The sequence below is a fragment of the Sparus aurata genome, chromosome 8, assembly GCF_900880675.1.
Source record: "Sparus aurata chromosome 8, fSpaAur1.1, whole genome shotgun sequence".
Classification (NCBI taxonomy): domain Eukaryota; kingdom Metazoa; phylum Chordata; class Actinopteri; order Spariformes; family Sparidae; genus Sparus; species Sparus aurata.
Genome location: NC_044194.1, coordinates 14,323,231 through 14,340,369, shown reverse-complemented (window position 1 = coordinate 14,340,369; position 17,139 = coordinate 14,323,231). Strand labels below are relative to the sequence as shown.

Genomic DNA, 17,139 nt, shown 5'->3' with positions numbered 1-17,139 from the left:
ACAATAAACCTGTACAGAATGTGCACATAATTATTAAACCGGATATGTGTTTAATTGTGTGCATTATCTGTGTTTATTGTTACAAGGTGATGGATCAGACTTTCCTCAGCCCTCCAAGAACTTGTTTATACTTTTAAATGATTCATCATGTCAACAACATCACAGTGTACAGTTGCTGATAAGTTGAGAACAACAATGCATCACAAGTTTGTCCACACCCGGGCATTAACAGAGTAATGTAGTTTATGCTGTTCAATGCAGTCAGGACTGTACAGATTTGTACATTGGGGAGACAAAACAAGATCTCCATACACAAATGGCACAACACAATAGGGCAGTCTCCTCAGGTCAAGACTCTGATGTCGACTTACATGCGAAGGAGAAAAAATAATTCCTTTGAGGACAACATTGTAAACATCTTGGCCAAAGAAGACAGATGGATTGAAAGAGGAGTAAAATAATCCACCTATGTCAAACCGGAATGTCCGTCTTCGAACAGAGGAGGTGGCCTACCACATTACCTATCACCCACCTATAATGCAGTACTTAGTTTCCTCCCCAGACAGCTAACAACCATCCACACCTGGGCTCACCTCGACCAAGCAACCCACATGAAGGCTGGTTGGGTCAACAAGTCAGTGAGAGGTGAAACACCCTCAAGAAACTGAAACAAGTACAGTTGCCTACGATATAGCACTCAGAATTACCCTGACCTGGATGACTGAGAACCTTCATCAACAATGCATCATAATTACATTTCCAGTTTTCAGCAAGTAAAATGACACAAAAATCACAGTCTTACATATCGTCAATTATTTCAAAAACATTATTGGATGTAAATAACATTGAGTGCAATAAGTTTGAATTCATACATTCATCATTTTTTTCATCAACATTTTCAATTATTACTTCAATATCATAATTACGGTAGGTTTAAGTACTCACAGTCATTTGGACGATTTTAGACTAGTTAATCTTATTATAACACAATAATTACTCTCAACAGCTCTGATAGAAAAATAATCCTGACATACCAAACTATATTTCTGACTTTCACATGAAGGAAAAGGTTGTTGTGGTTGTTTACATGTTAGGTTTAAACATTCTCAGAGACCATTCGTAAAACGTCTTTGGTAGAACAAATGATGACAGACAATTCTGTGGGGGGAAAAAAGACTAGATTCACAAACTCACAGACTAGATTCTTTAGCATTAAAGTTGGAGACAGACCTTAAGACAAATAAAAACTGACTGCCCCCAATTTACAACATTATAAGTGTAGTCATTTGAAAAATAGTATATTTGTTTACTTTGCTTATTACAACACCCTAAATGACTGGTAGACAATAATTCCCACGTAATTGCTATAAAATATCAACATTTTAAACTGTTCATTAACACTTTGTAACAATTTCAAAAAAGGCTAATTATGATCAGTTTATTGGATGTACATGGGCAACATGGAGTTTATACTCTGCAGCAATGAGTTGAAAAAACTTTAGAAGAGCAAACTGGGCTGACTTCAGTTAGACTGTGGACTTGGGTCAAACCCACTGGCTTACAAAAAACACTTTAGGGTTGCAAATCAAATAATCTACAGATATTTGTTCTAGGCTTCTATTAAAATCACATAGCTGGTTTTAATGTAATGAATGAGGTTAATAATTTAGAAAGACCTTTCTCATTACAGAGAAGCATTATTCCATGGGAATGCCAAAGCACCAATTACAAAATTGATGTTAGCTTGATCATACTTGTTGTTAATAGTCACAATGTCTAGATCATAACTACACAATTCATTTATGTTTTCACTCCTTTTAAAGAAGGATGGTTTTAAATGTGCTAACATCTTCCTGAAAGGTTTAGGGAATGTGACTATTAACTTGCAAACTGCTGGTTTCACTTCATCCCAAGATGAAGGAGTTTCCTGTATGGTTCTGGTCCACCCCACAGGCCCCTGATGTAAGAAAAATAAAGAACATTTACAAAATGTGGTTGAAGATGTGGTACAATTATTCACTACTTATTATCTAGTATGGTGTTAATTAACTATAGACATACCTTAAAAGCCCATGCCAATAGAGGTGAGGCATGAAATCAGCCTTCATGTGGTACATGATTCTTCTTTCTTTGGCTTGGTTGATGGGAAATGTTTCTAGTGGCTGTCCAGTGTAGTCAAACTCTGCCAGAATTACTGTGTTGTAGCTTGTAACCAACGGACATGAGGTGTAACCATCATACTGTAAACAAGGAGATTACTGATTATTAACACTGTTTTTCAACAGAGGAATGTCCAGTGGATGACTTATAGCATTGTTTAAAATCAAAAAGAGGAGATCGCAGTTCATGTTTGTCTGCCACTTACCTTCTTATCTGGCTTCTCATTTTTCAGTATTTTGCTGATGGTTCGGTTCAAAATACCAGACTCTGCAGCTGAGAATGAGAAAACAAGTGGTAAACTTTTTTTTAATAAATGTGTAAATTCCCTTAGTTAGAATTAAGAAACCTTTACACTGTGTCCAAAATCCATTCTACAGTAATACATTATAATTTTGTTATGGCATCACCTCCTTTTATTAGACCACAAAGCTGTTTGAGTTCTAGTTTAACTGATGTATAGAAGAAATTGCATTGGAGGGCTCACTGACTGAGGTAGACATCAAGGGCATACAGGCACCCTCATCTAACCTGCAATTAATTTAAACTTTACTTGGTCAGCCTCAGCTGTACTTTGAGCTTGATGCTTAAGTGGCACTCGATGTTAGCATGTTAGTGGAATTTAGTATGGTAACTTGTTTACACTTTTTGTTTACACAAAGTACAGTAGGCATGTTCACATGCTTAGGTTAGAATGCTTTAAGCTTAAAATACAGTAGAGATTGACAGAAATTGAGTCATTAATGTTTAGCTACCTTTTCTTTCAGTTTTTGATAAATTGAGGAAAAATCGACAGTACACTGTTCACTTCACTTGCAATGTTATCTCATTGTATAACCTTTTGAACGTTTGTCTACCATTATGATTCATTGCAAGTGAACAGTGTGCAGGAGTTTCAGTGCCACATCTGTGCCACATGTTACAACTATTCAACAATAGTAATTTCCCTCTCATCAAAGTTGAAGTTGAGGGATGACTTGATTGACAAAGAAAACACTACACTAAGAAAAAAAAAGAAAAAGAAACTGACCATTGACACAATAATCACTTACCGACAGCAGCGGCTGTTCTGGGTGTGGGCAGGTTGGTACAGTCTCCGATTCCAAACACATTTGGATACCTCTTATGTTGGAGGCTTTCTTTGTCAAGATCCAACCAGCCAGCCTCATCTCCCAGTGGACTGCCTTTAACTGCTGAATTGGGTCCCATTGGAGGTGTGACATGAAGCATTTCATACTGATAAGAGAAAGCAAAGTTTTAGAGATATTCACTGAAGCCTCTTTTCCTTATCTGGCATATATCAGGTGCAAATGTAATCAAAGCAGACACAAAATATATATTGTTTTTAAGGATTTAAATGGTAAGGAAAGGACACAGCACATGGTGAAATAGGCTAGAGAGTTACTGTTGAGGTACACTGACAGTTACCTCGATCACTTTTGTTTCGCCTGGTTTGTCTAGATTTTCAAAAACAGCTTCTCGCTTGTCTGCCCTCACTTCAATCAGATTTTGCCTCAGGTTGACTTGTAGGTCCCGCTCTTTCACAACATCCCACAGCGCGTCAGCATATTTCTTTATCGCAAAGAGCACAGGAAGCGATGTGTTGTATATCAAATTGGCCTTTGACCTTTTTCCTGTCTTGAACAGAAACATAGAAATATCTTCCTTTAATCTGCAAAACCACACAGGATATTTTCAAAATGTATGACAGGAACATCACATAACAAAGCTATAGGTACCTTTCTGAGGTAGGCATCTGATAGGTACATGATCTTCTGTGGAGCTCCAGGACACTTCACAGGAGTGTTTGGGAACGTGAACACAGCGTTACCCTCTTTGAAGTTCTGCAGTGCTTTCCATGTTTTCTCCACAGTTTGGACTGAGTAGTTTGACCCAATGTTTGGATGTTCAAATCCCTCTGGCAGTCCTTTGATCTACATGCAAGTAGAGTGTCAATTTCCTCGGATGTAACTTAATTTATATACAAGTTTACTAGGGGGAGATGAATGCACGCAGTCTCACTTCACCTTCTCATAATGGAGTTGTAAACCAAGAGCCACAATCAAATACTCATAGGAGATCTGTAATGTGAACGGAAGTCTGAGTGAGGTGGGGTGCAGGCAGAGAAGTGACATATCAATATAATTTTCAATACACACTGTCAGATAAAAGTTTCCTTAGGCGAACATACTTCAGTCCCATCGTCTGTGCGGACGGTATTTTTCTCTGGATTTATTTCCTGAACTTTAGATTTCACCCACTTCACTCCAGACGGCATAACACTTGCAGTGGAACGGCCTGATGAGGCTACAGTTTTTGCTCCAGCACCAACCAGGGTCCATATTGGCTGATAGTAGTGCATCTGAAATAAAAAAAACTAGCTTCACATGATGGTGGAAAATACTATTTTGTTTCTGAGCGACTGACACATAAAATGCAAACATGAAATCACAGTTTCTTTCATTCCTTTATACTGGGTTCCGGCAAAATTGCAATCATGATGTACTGGATCCCTGCCACTTGGCTCCAGAAAAGTTCTGAGAAACTAGCTATACTTGATGGTGGAAAATATTGTTTGCGAGGAGCTGACACATAAAATGCAAAACTGAAATCAGAGTTTCTATTATTTCTTGCGGTCCAGGGATTCAAAAAGAGGTATGGCAAATAATAACCAGCTAATCGACTGCATCCTTGCCTCACTGGGCTCCACAACAGCCACATTCTCAGCTCCAAACATCCTCTTCATCCGTGCACTCATTGCAATACCCCCACTTCCTCCTCCCAGCACCAGCATTTTGTAATGCTGTTTGGCAAAGGCAGGGCTGCTTGTGTGAAGATTAGAGATAGCCATGGCTTTGGGGTGGCAGAGCCTCAGACGACGCAGTGCAGCCATTCTGTGTCTGAACAAAAAGGGCAAGTCATTTTGGTTGGCAGCAATGCAGACACACTGACCAGGACTGAAACATAATATGTCCATATTTATATAAACACTTTCAGAGGTGGAAAGTAGCCTCAGTGCTTTACAACGTTTTTTTATTATTGGTAATGTAATAATCCCAGTGAGGTTATAGGAGTGCTTTTTAATCTTACACTAACTCAATATTCGGTGGAGCATAGCCCTATAAACACTTTTCTAAAGTTGACTTTTCTTGACAAGCTGTGCAGTAATATTTAGCACAATGAACGAACAGATAATAACTTTAAATTTAGCGAGATATTTTGACATTAACCATAACACTACTGCATGCTGCGCAATGAACAAGCTGAGCCTCCATAATAATCACTCCTGCACCTGCGTGGACCTGACAAAATGACATTCAATTACTATTACGTCGAAAAACCCAGACTTACCTTGACCACAACTGCTGGTAATCTCCTGTATTAACGACTAAATCCGTTAGCGCGCCTGCAGAAGTCAGTCCAACCTGCTTTCACCGGTGCGGACTGGCTCAACAACTTGTGATATTAACCTGAAGTCTCCACCCATCGAGGGCCGAACAGAACCGCTATCGAATTCTAGCTGAAGTCCAGAACATTCGTCCAGCCTCCTCCACCTCTCGACCAATCAAAAGCAGCTACAGTAAGGCACTTCAGGGTATGAATGGGTTTTAATCTGCCCTAATGGACTTTATGTACGACCCGGCCTGTCATATACTCTCAATATTTTAATGTAAAGTCCTTGACTCTAAAGCGTATTTACAAACCAGTTGATTCTCTTTGTTTCAAAAACTTAGCTGCGAAAAGGAGACGACTGCTACTGCGAGTATGAATTGGGAGTTTTGGATTTCCTGTTTTACATGAATGCAACACTTTGTGTAAACAATGCAGAACGTGAAAGTGTAGCGCGGTTGCAGTGCTTATTCATGCGTGCCAACACAGATTTATGTAATTGAAATGGTGGCACAGAAAGTCTTGAGATATAGCCTATTAAACTAAAGATGTGAGCAGGTTTGAGCTAATACAATTTAAACATATCATAAACTTTAGGCCTGGCCTACATGAGCTACAGTACTGTAGCTCCGGACCAAGTTCAAAATGCTGAGAATGCATCCACCTGTACTCAATTTTGGGGTACTTGTACTTTAATTTCGCTTTGATTAAATTAGTAACTAGTTACTTTTCAGATTGCATTTATTTAATCAACCATCAGATAAAAAAAAAAAATGCTGACTATTGGAGCCAATAATCAGTCCACCATAGGACACAATATTTACATACATGTTAATGAATGCATACATTTACTTTTACTTGTACTTTTTAAACATATCTACATTTCCTGCCAGCAATTTACTTTTGATACTTCTATCTGATATTAAATGTGCTTAAGACTTTTACTCAAATACTTTTTGTATGGGTGACTTTTGACTTGGACTAAAGTAATATTTTAACGTAGTATCTTTACTTTTACTCAAGTATGACTTTTGGGTACATTTAAAATGACACCGATTTGGGTGGCTCCAATTACAGAATAAAAATAGCCTATAAAACCATAGTAAATAATAAATGACCAATCATAAAATATAAATAAAACTTAATAGATAATAAAGAACATTATATGATGACATACATACCTCCCCCCTGACTCACATTTGAAATTATACATTAAATAATACCATCAGCCTCTTTAAATGTGATCATTTTAATCACATTGCACCTATGAAGAAGCCACCATGAAACAATAGCTTACAACATACCCCTTGACATAATACATGTACATAACAATATAACCCAGTATACATTCTTTTTAAAGAAATATATTTAAGACAATAATGCAACAGTCATTCTCAATTCTCAGCCAATGTCAGGCTCTAATGCTGGCTTATACCACAATGAAATGAACTGGCTGCCTGGAGTGCAATAATGATTATCTGTCAACAGACAAAAACTCTTCCAATTATTAGGATTTCTTCCAGATCAGACAACATGTTTTTTCAGTTTGTAGTATTATCTCGATGATGACTTTTGAAAGAAAAAGGCAATCATCAATCTGAAAACAAAATGGTTAAGCTATGGGAGTTGTCCAGCTGGTATTTATCAGGGGCCTCAGAGAAATTAATTATTTCAGGAACACTTTTAGATTAAGTGTAACAGGGCTGAAATGATTATACTGATTATACATGTATGATTTGTCATTAACACTTTCAATTTTTATTACAATATCATAATAACAGTACGTTTAACAATTTTAGAATAATGATTCTTCTCATTATAAAATTAACAATGTAGCACTTACTGCATTACGACCTCTAACCAGTTCGGATAGAAACATGATCACCATGTACAAACTATATTTATGATGTTTATATGCAAGAAAAGCACTTGTGGTTGTTAGCACGATAATGGTCAAACATTCCCAAAGACCACTTGATCAACACAATACAGTGTAAAACATGCATTTTTACAGACTGAATGTGTGAGCATTAAAGTTGGAGACGGACCTGAAAACTCACATAATATGATAATGGGACCCTTCCCTAATATACAAAATTATAAGTGTAATAATCAAAAAAAGAGTATATTTGCACACTGTTTATCATCACAACACCCTAAATGAACGGTAGGCAATGATAATGGCCAGTAAACTGCAAAAACAAATCAACATTCAATTGTCCTAAAACACTAGCATCTCAAACTATTGATTTACCCTTTGCCACAATTTTAAGGGCCAATTTGGGTCAGTTTATTGGATATATGTGGGTGGCATGGAGCATATACTCTGCAGCAACAAACTGAATAAACTTTATAAGCCTGGTTAACTTCAGTTAGACTGTGGACTCGGGTGAAACCTACTGGCCTTTAAAAACATTCATTGCGGGTTTGAAAATGAGATTAATGAAACCAGCAAGACCTTACATTTAGCATGTCGACAAAATAACCAAAAGACTGACCTATAAGCAGGTAAAAGCTACATAGAACTGTTGAGTTAAGTGTTCATGTTCAGTGTTTTCTGCACTACGAGTAACTATTTCTCATTACAGGGAATCATTCCATGGTAAGTTCATCGCACCACTTAGTAACTGTAGGTTAACTAAACTTACGTTAATAAGTACTGACGTTAACCTGATTAAACTTGTTATTTGTCATGTCAAAACCCTAAATAGTCCAATTGTGTTTTCACCCTTTTAAAGGATAGTTTTAAATGTGCTACTTATTTCCCTAAAAGTTTATGGAATGTAGATATTAACTGACGGTTTCATTTCATCCCAAGATGAAGGAGTTTCCTGTATGGTCCTGGTCCACCCCACAGGCCCCTGATATAAGAAATATAGAGAATATTAATAAAATGTGGTTGAAGATGTGGTTCAATACTTCATCACTTACTATTAACATGGTGTTAATGAACTATAGACATACCTTAGAAGCCCATGCCAATAGAGGTGAGGCATCACATCGGCCTTCATGTGGTACATGAGTCTTCTTTCTTTGGCTTGGTTGATGGGAAATGTTTCTAGTGGCTGTCCATTGTAGTCAAACTCTGCCAGAATTACTGTGTTGTAGCTTGTAACCAATGGACATGAAGTGTAGCCATCATACTGTAAACAAGGAGATTACTGATTATATTTTCAACAGTTACTTCCTGTGGAGAAATTGAAACCTTCTTCAGAATCAAAAAGATGATTCACAGATCACAGTTTATGTTTATCTGCCACTTACCTTCCTATCTGGCTTCTCATTTTTAAGTATCTTGCTGATGGTTCTGTTCAAGATACTAGACTGTGCAGCTGAGAATGAGAGAACAAGAGGTAATTCTGTTTTAGGAATTAGGAAGATAAACTTTATGTCTCCAAAACTCCATACTATGATAGCTCTGTACAGTATGTACTGTACTGCATGCTGGCACTGCCAGTTTAACACAATTATTTTTAGGACAAATGTTAACATGATACGGGCCCCATGGGGCTGTAGTGCTACACAGCAGAGAGGGTAATTGTTAGATAGATAAAGAGTGGAGGGGCAATAGTGTTTCAGCATATAATTTAAGTCTGACATTTTCTGGTGCAAAACAAAAGGCAAGATTTTTGCCGTCAATTCATTCATTTTCTGCTTATAATTTCAAATGGGGTAGCAGGGGGCTGAGCCCACAATGAACATAGACTATTTAGAGACTTTATTTCACCTCAAGGGCATGTCTATGGACTGTGGACCCAGAGGAAAAAAGGGTAAACATTCAAACTTACCATCAATGGCGTAGCACAAAAATGTGTGCCCAATACATACTGTAAACCACCTCACACTTCTTCTACTATAAATGACTCAATTGTCATTCCAGTACAGAAAGTCCACAGCCAGCTTGTCGATCTGATATAAAATTTTATAACTGTGCGGCAATGAGACACTGTGTTGCCCTGCAATGCTTTTAACCAAATCCAAAGATTATCCTCTTTACGGTAGCCACAATATTGTCAGATTTGGGGTGCGATCAGGTCCATAAAATCCATGTAAAATGTGACAACATTGAATTGAGATTGTCTGACAAAAGCAAACAGAATTTAGTCTACACTCTACTTAAAGCATTTTTACGTTTTAATTAGGAGAAGTTTGTTATGACAACACGTTCTTTTATTAGATGAGACAGCTGTTTGATTTCGAGTTCAACTGATGTAATGAAGAAATGTCATCACTAGGGGGCTCACTGAGGTAGGACATGACAGGTCGGGTACCCTCATCTCAACTGCAATCAGTCTCTACTTGGTCACCTTAAAGGTAAGGTAAGGTAAGGTAACTTTATTTGTACCCGAGGGTAGATTTGGTTGCAGTTAAAGAGTAATTGGCTGCTTGCACACACACCCAGACAGCATTTACAACATCAACAGAGACAGTGACATAACAGTAAAAACAGTAAAAACAGTACTCCGGACATGGAAACCTGGATAAAAAGTATACACAAAGGTATCAATATCAGAGGACAAAAATAAAAACAGAATAAAAGCCATCACGGCAGATACAAAAAACTAAATCGGAATAAATAGATAGATAAATAAATTAAGAAGGCTGTACAGTCCATAGGTTAATGTATGTTCTGATTACTATTTAATATTTTGACCGCAGAGGGAACAAAACTGCCTCTGTATCTTTTTGTTTTACAGGCAGGCATTTTGTACCTTCGGCCTGATGGGAGAGGCTGAAATTCACCATTCAGTGGGTGGGATCCATCCTCTAAGATAGACCCAGCTAGTCTCTGTAGTTGTCTAGTACAGTGGTTCCCAACCTTTTTTCCTCAAAGCCCCCCTTGCCTGTGTCGAAGACAAGCCAGGCCCCCCCAACCCCAACCCGCATACACTGAAAGAATAAAGTGATTAATTACAAACTTTTATTTGCAAAAATAAACAACAGTTGTAGGTTTTTGCTCTTATTCTCCTTGTTTTACAATGTATATAGATACATTTCTTCCTTTTTTGTGTCATCAGGTGTATCACACAAGCACACACACACACACACACAGTTTACCTACCTACCTGCCTACCTCATAGGGGTGTTGGTGATAAATACCTTAATGAATTTAAAAATACCAAAAATACGTTCAATTTGGATTATACAGACTTTTGATTATCCAGTTGGGTGTGTTATTGGGATTTTATACATTTAATGTGCACAAATATAATTTTGGTAACCTCACAACCTCAGAGCAGACAAAGTTGTGTGCCCCCCCTGCGATCTCTGGTGCCCCCCTAGGGGGGGCCCGGACCCCAGGTTGGGAACCACTGGTCTAGTATATAGGGATTCTGGGTTCAGCTGTGGCTCTCCAATCAGCCGACTAGCCCACCTTACAATTTGGTTCAGGGAGTTCTTATTTTTTAGGGATAGGTTGCTGAACCAGGACACCATGCTGAAGGATATAACCGATTCAATGAAGCAGCGGTAGAACATGGTTAGCATTTTACTGTCAATGTGAAAAGAGGACAATTTCCTCAGACAATGTAAACGCTGGTTCCCCTTCTTGTACACAGCTTCACAGTTTGTCCCGCAGTTTAGCTTATCTATCAAGCAGTCTAGCTTATCTATCACCTTAGTTTAGAATGTTCAAACACAACAAAGTTTAAATTGTGGCATTGAATTAAATAAATAATACATATGAGATTCATCCTGTGTGGAGCCTGAGCATCTGTTCCATATGTGACAGCTATTCACTCAATAATTTTAAAGATATTTTTCTCAACATCAAAGTTGATAGATTGCTTGACTGACATTGACATCCATATGGGGGGCTAAAGGATAGCCATTTGCCAAGATCCCAGAAAATCTGTCAATTTTTTCCACAGTCTAACATTGGCAGTTATGCTACAGACACTTATGTGGCTGAAAAAACAAACATAACCCACAGTCGGAAAAAGAACAGCATTCTGCATAACATACCTTGCACGCATACACTGAACGTAAACATGATGATTAAGATAAGGCCTAATTCTTTACAGCAGTCAGATTCCAGTTGTACAGGGAGTGACAGTGATAAGTACTGGTTGATCACCTGAGTCATCACTGATGATGAAATTGCCAGGAACTTCCCATCATTCAATCGCGAGTTAACAGACAGGAAATGGCCCAAACGCATGAAATTTTAATCACCCAGGGTTACCATTTTTTACCATGTGTTTGTGTCAAGTGCAAAAACATTTCTTTGTCACTGAAATGCTACAATCAATGACAAAGTGAGATAGTGTCAGGTACTACTGACAACTGCCCCTAAATGATGAGCATCACTGGGTGTGGTGTATGGTTTTATAGTTCTGTGTGATTATGTTATTATGCAACACACTAAACTTATGAAATGAACAAGCTGTGATCAGGAGATAGAACAATATGGGTGTATGCAGCAGCAGAGTGCTTTCTAGAATTGCGTTGATACAATGTTCAAACCAACAATCACTTACCGACTGCAGCGCCCGTTTTGGCAGTGGGAAGGTTGGTACAGTCTCCGATTCCAAACACATTTGGATACCTCTTATGTTGGAGGTTGTCTTTGTTGACATCCAACCAGCCAGCCTCATCTGCCAAAGGACTGCCTTTGATCACCAAATTGGGTCCCATTGGAGGTGTGACATGAAGCATTTCATACTAAATGGCAAATGGGACCAAAAACAAAACAATTTATTATTTTTAAGTATTTAAAGAGGGAGAAAATTATAAAGCACATGGTGGAACAGGCTATGCAAAGCAGTCAATATGATACAACTGAAATTTAAAGTTACTGCTAAAGTATAATAACACAGTTACCTCAACCACTTTGGTTTCACCTGGTTTGTCAAGATTTTCAAACACAGCTTCTTGCTTGTCAGCCCGCACTTCTATCAGATTTTGCCTCAGGTTCACCTGAAGGTCACGCTGTTTTACAATATCCCACAATGACTCAGCATATTTCTTTATCCCAAAAAGCACAGGGAGCGATGTGTTGTATATGACATTGGCCTTGGACCTTTTCCCTGTCTTGGACAGAAAACATAAAATCTTATTTAGGATTGGTTATTATCACTTGAATATTTAAAAATTAATTAATCAAGCATCATTGCAATACTGTCTTGGACAGAAACATAGAAATATCTTCCTTTAATCTGTAAAACCAAACAGGATATTTTCAAAATGTATGACAGGAACATTACATTACCATGGAAGCCCTAAAGGGCCATGCATTCATACATTTTATTTCCTCCGTTTTCCTGAGATAGCGGGATAATTTTCTCGAGATAATGAAACTTTGTTTTCCCGAGATATCAATATAATTAATTCGAGATCTTGAGAAAACAAAATGATAGTGTAGTTTATTAAATCACTGCAGGAAACATCCTTCAGTGTTGCAATGTCAGAGGAGCAGGAGCATATCGATCACCGCGTCACATATCTTTTCAATCAAGGCCTGACACAGGCTGAAATACGTTATGCCTTGCTATTACAGATAATATACACATTAGTGTGTGTAATCTAAAAAGATGGTTAGCAAGGCTTCAGCTATATCGGCGGCGCAATCTAAGTGATCCTGATGTCGTCGTTAACTACATAGCTATTAATTATATCGTTATCTCGGGAAGACGGTAGTTTTTATTTTGAAAAATAACGGAGGAAATAAAATGTATGAATGCATGGCCCTTTGGAGCTTCCATACATTACAAAGCTATAAGTACCTTTCTGAGGTAGGCATCTGATAGGTACATGATCTTCTGTGGAGCTCCAGCACACTTCACAGGAGTGTTTGGGAACGTGAACACAGCGTTACCCTCTTTGAAGTTCTGCAGTGCTTTCCATGTTTTCTCCACAGTTTGGACTGAGTAGTTTGACCCAATGTTTGGATGTTCAAATCCCTCTGGCAGTCCTTTGATCTACATGCAAGTAGAGTGTAAATTTCCTAGGATGTAACTTAATTTATATACAAGTTTACGAGGGGGAGATGAATGCACGCAGCCTCACTTCACCTTCTCATAATGGAGTTGCAAGCCAAGAGCCACAATCAAATACTCATAGGAGATCTGTAATGTGAACGAAAGTCTGAGTGAGGTGGGGTGCAGGCAGAGAAGCTGGTAAGTGACATATCAATATGCTTTTTTATAACTTCAATATACACTGTCAGATAAAAGTTTACTTAGGCAAACATACTTCAGTCCCATCGTCTGTGCGGACAGTATTTTTGTCTGGATTTATTTCCTGAACGTTAGATTTCACCCACTTCACTCCAGACGGCATAACACTTGCAGTGGAACGGCCTGATGAGGCTACAGTTTTTGCTCCAGCACCAACCAGGGTCCATATTGGCTGATAGTAGTGCATCTAAAAGAAAAAAGAAAAGTTCTGAGACACTAGCATCACGTGATGGCTGAAAATACTGTTTCGTTTCTTAACGGCTGACACATAAAATGCAAATATGAAATCACAGTTTCTATCATTTCTTTGTACACAAACAAATGTATGGCAAATTAAAATGATTAAATTATCTAATTGATCCTTGCCTCACTGGGCTCCACAACAGCCACATTCTCAGCTCCAAACATCCTCTTCATCCGTGCACTCATTGCAATACCCCCACTTCCTCCTCCCAGCACCAGCATTTTGTAATGCTGTTTGGCAGATGCAGGGCTGCTCGTGTGAAGATTAGAGATGGCTATAGTTTTGGGGAGGCGCAGCCTCAGACGACACAGTGCAGCCATTCTGTGTCTGAACAAAAGGGACAAGTCATTTTGGTTGGCAGCAGTGCAGACACACTGACCAGGACTGAAACAAATATAAATAAGTCCATATTTATACAATGACTGAGAGGTAGAATGTAGCCTCGCTGCTTTTAATGAGGAATGTAAATAACACAAGCTAAGTTTCAAGGTCAGATTACTTCTTTTAGTAAATTTAAAACACCTTTTCATGATCTTAAATAAGAATATCAACAGATTATAACAGTAAGTGCTTTAACATCAATGACAGATTTTGACTTTTGACATTCTATGTACTGGTTTGACTGAAGAGGAGCCTTTAAAGCCGACACACCAACAACTAACACTTAATGATAACGTTCTAGTTATGTTACTTTGTCTTGGGAGTTGACATCCTTTTCCGTGAAGAATAATCTGAATTTAACAGTTGCTGCTGCTGCATGTTGCGCAATGAACCGTCAGAGCATACATAATAATCATTCCTGTACATTCGTAGACCTGACAAAATGACATTTAGATAGTTTCGCAATATGACGTCGAAAAACACAGACTTACCTCTTCTAGATCAACTGTTAACCACCCGTTTGGACGACAAAAATTCGGAAGCGACACAGGGGAAGTCAGTCCGGACTGTCTCAATTACCCGTATGCAGTGCTAACCTGGTTTGAACCTGAAGTTGTCTCCTGTAAGGGACGAACCACCGGAACTGTTGTCGAATTTTGGTTGAAGTTCGGAGCGTTAGTCCCGCCCCCTCCACCGCTCGACCAATCAAACGCGACTGAACTGCCATTTCTTTTAGGGCACTTCAGGGCAGGCGTGGATTTTTAACTAGCCCTTATAGACAGCAAGTACCAGTCGTACTGGAATGCACTCTGAAGCATGTTTACAAAATAGCCTGGAGCTTAAAGTTGCTCCTCTTTGTTTCCAAACCTAGCAGTGAAAGGGATTGCGGCTGCTACTGTAAGTGGCAATGTAGGATGACTGATTTCCAGTTTGACATGAATGCAACACTTGATGAAACGATGCAGAACGTTACTTTCATTAAAACAACGTAGTTCCTGCAGGAGCAGTGGCTGCAGTTTTTATTCATGTCTTGCCAGTTTCCCAAACATGTCAAGACAGATTTATTTCACAGTCTTAAACAGTGATGGAATGTAAGTGGAATGTAAATGTGAGTACAGTGACTGAAGTACTTCATGCTGTCAGAGTGCAGATATTTTTTCTATAGGTTTGGATGTAAAAAGTAGGTGTTAACTTGAATTATGATTTGAATGCTTAATGAATTATAATGAATTATAATTTGAATGTTGAATTATAACACAATGCAGTGTTATTGGAGAATGAGCCACTATGAGCCATAAAAGAATAAACAACCATGTCCTTTGGAACAATTTAATCCCTCTTGTAATGAAAACGTCAGGTGGTTTTATTTTAAGAGCTCAGCCTCACCCTTTGCACACCTGTGCATGTATTACACAGTAAAAACACACCAGTTATACTTTGAGCAGGAAATGTAAGAGTGAAAGAAAGAAGACAAGACAAGAGAGAAAGAATAAACTGATATTGTGAAAAACAGAGTTGCAGCATTCACCTGAAGCAGAGGGGAAATAAACACACAAAAACATAAAATAACTCCATACAAGTCTCTGATATACCTAAGATCACAAATTGGTTTGAAAATAAGTTATTATCACCCTAGATGCATGGTCAAGCTGCAGTGAAGACTTATGAAAGGGTATAAGGAAAACATTTTCAAAGCAATATGTGATCTCTGGGCATCCGGATTTTGCTAGACATGCTGTAGGGAGCTATGTTTTCCATAGGTCCCCATCTACTTCAGTTGTTTAGCAGAATGCTGCAACACTGTTTTGCTGTGAAGCTCCAGAAATGTTTTGTGGACTATGAAACTCCACCGACTTTGCATCCGCATGGGGCTGAGTAGATGGTAACTGAATGTTCATTTTTGGGTGAACTTCTCCTTTCAGGCAGGGGTTTTCAAAATTATATATGATATAACATGTGACTTTTATATTAGGTCAGGGGAGCAATCAGCGTTACAAGTTAACATTTAGCCCAATCAATTAATTAACATCACATTACACCTCATGTCAAGTATGTCATGTAATTAGAGTGCTATGGGATGACATATTTTTTTTAGGCTATCCCTGAAGTTAGCATGGCCCTGGTTCCCTCAACAGAAACCCCATTAGATTTTTGAATTATTTGTGTGAATTATTTTGGATCATACTACATTTTGTTCAGCATGATAATCTTCACAGATGAGCACTACTTCTGGGATATTCAAAGCATAAATTAAATAACTAGTAGTAAAAAGCTAACTTAGGCAATAAACAGACTACACTGTGGTCAAATAATTAAATATCACCACCACGCATCTAACTTGACAATTACTACACAATACAATAGTTATAATAGTTGTAACAGTACAGTTAGAATAATTTGTAACTAACATTGGCCTGTAAAGACAGACTGGTGAGAAGATCAGTCTTCCTGTTCAGTGTGATGATGTTTCCATTTATTCTTTGTTATGTTTGTTCCTCTTTGGTAAGTGTCCTTGGGTACCATGAAAGGCGCTATATAAATTAAATGTTTTATTATTATTATTAATGTCAGTGACAACCTCTGCAGTCTCATTTAACCACTTTGTAGCTAGTGTTTTTTTTTTTTTTTTCTGGCATAGACACCTTTTATTAGCAGTAGACAGAGAGGAAACACGGGAGAGAGAGGGGGATGTGACATGCAGCAAAGGACCTCTGGCTGGAACCGAACCGGGGTCGGCTGCGTTTGTGGCATGCGCTCTAACCACTCAACCACCTGCATGCTGTAGTTATG

General features: G+C 38.3%; 2 protein-coding genes across 2 annotated transcripts; both read right to left on the bottom strand.

Moving 5' to 3' along the window:
• Positions 1–225: 225 nt before the first annotated feature.
• On the bottom strand, positions 226–5,690 carry LOC115586235 (sulfide:quinone oxidoreductase, mitochondrial-like). Its single transcript, XM_030425083.1, has 10 exons — positions 5,509–5,690; positions 4,853–5,057; positions 4,349–4,519; positions 4,185–4,238; positions 3,897–4,091; positions 3,586–3,795; positions 3,210–3,393; positions 2,366–2,433; positions 2,062–2,240; positions 226–1,957 (listed from the first exon to the last, which is right to left on the bottom strand). Exons 2-10 carry the CDS (start codon positions 5,048–5,050, stop codon positions 1,900–1,902), a joined length of 1,317 nt encoding a protein of 438 aa, XP_030280943.1. The 5' UTR covers positions 5,051–5,057; positions 5,509–5,690; the 3' UTR covers positions 226–1,899.
• A 1,090-nt stretch (positions 5,691–6,780) lies between these two features.
• Positions 6,781–15,013, bottom strand: LOC115586234 (sulfide:quinone oxidoreductase, mitochondrial-like). The gene is made up of 10 exons (XM_030425082.1): positions 14,841–15,013; positions 14,091–14,295; positions 13,741–13,911; positions 13,560–13,613; positions 13,272–13,466; positions 12,370–12,579; positions 12,027–12,210; positions 8,812–8,879; positions 8,512–8,690; positions 6,781–8,408 (listed from the first exon to the last, which is right to left on the bottom strand). The coding sequence occupies exons 2-10, from the start codon at positions 14,286–14,288 to the stop codon at positions 8,351–8,353; spliced, it is 1,317 nt and encodes a 438-aa protein (XP_030280942.1). The 5' UTR covers positions 14,289–14,295; positions 14,841–15,013; the 3' UTR covers positions 6,781–8,350.
• Between the last annotated feature and the right edge of the window lie 2,126 nt (positions 15,014–17,139).

Excerpts from the sequence above, each read along its gene's own strand:
- LOC115586235 (XM_030425083.1), bottom strand. The coding sequence starts at position 5,050 with ATGGCTGCACTGCGTCGTCTGAGGCTCTGCCACCCCAAAGCCATGGCT. Across the intron at positions 4,520-4,852 it reads CTGTTGTGGAGCCCAGTGAG|ATGCACTACTATCAGCCAAT; the intron begins GCAAGGATGCAG and ends TTTTTATTTCAG. Across the intron at positions 3,796-3,896 it reads CAGATGCCTACCTCAGAAAG|ACAGGAAAAAGGTCAAAGGC; the intron begins GTACCTATAGCT and ends TTTCTGTTCAAG.
- LOC115586234 (XM_030425082.1), bottom strand. The coding sequence starts at position 14,288 with ATGGCTGCACTGTGTCGTCTGAGGCTGCGCCTCCCCAAAACTATAGCC. Across the intron at positions 13,614-13,740 it reads GCACAGACGATGGGACTGAA|ATCTCCTATGAGTATTTGAT; the intron begins GTATGTTTGCCT and ends TTCACATTACAG. Across the intron at positions 12,211-12,369 it reads GTGAAACCAAAGTGGTTGAG|TATGAAATGCTTCATGTCAC; the intron begins GTAACTGTGTTA and ends TTTGCCATTTAG.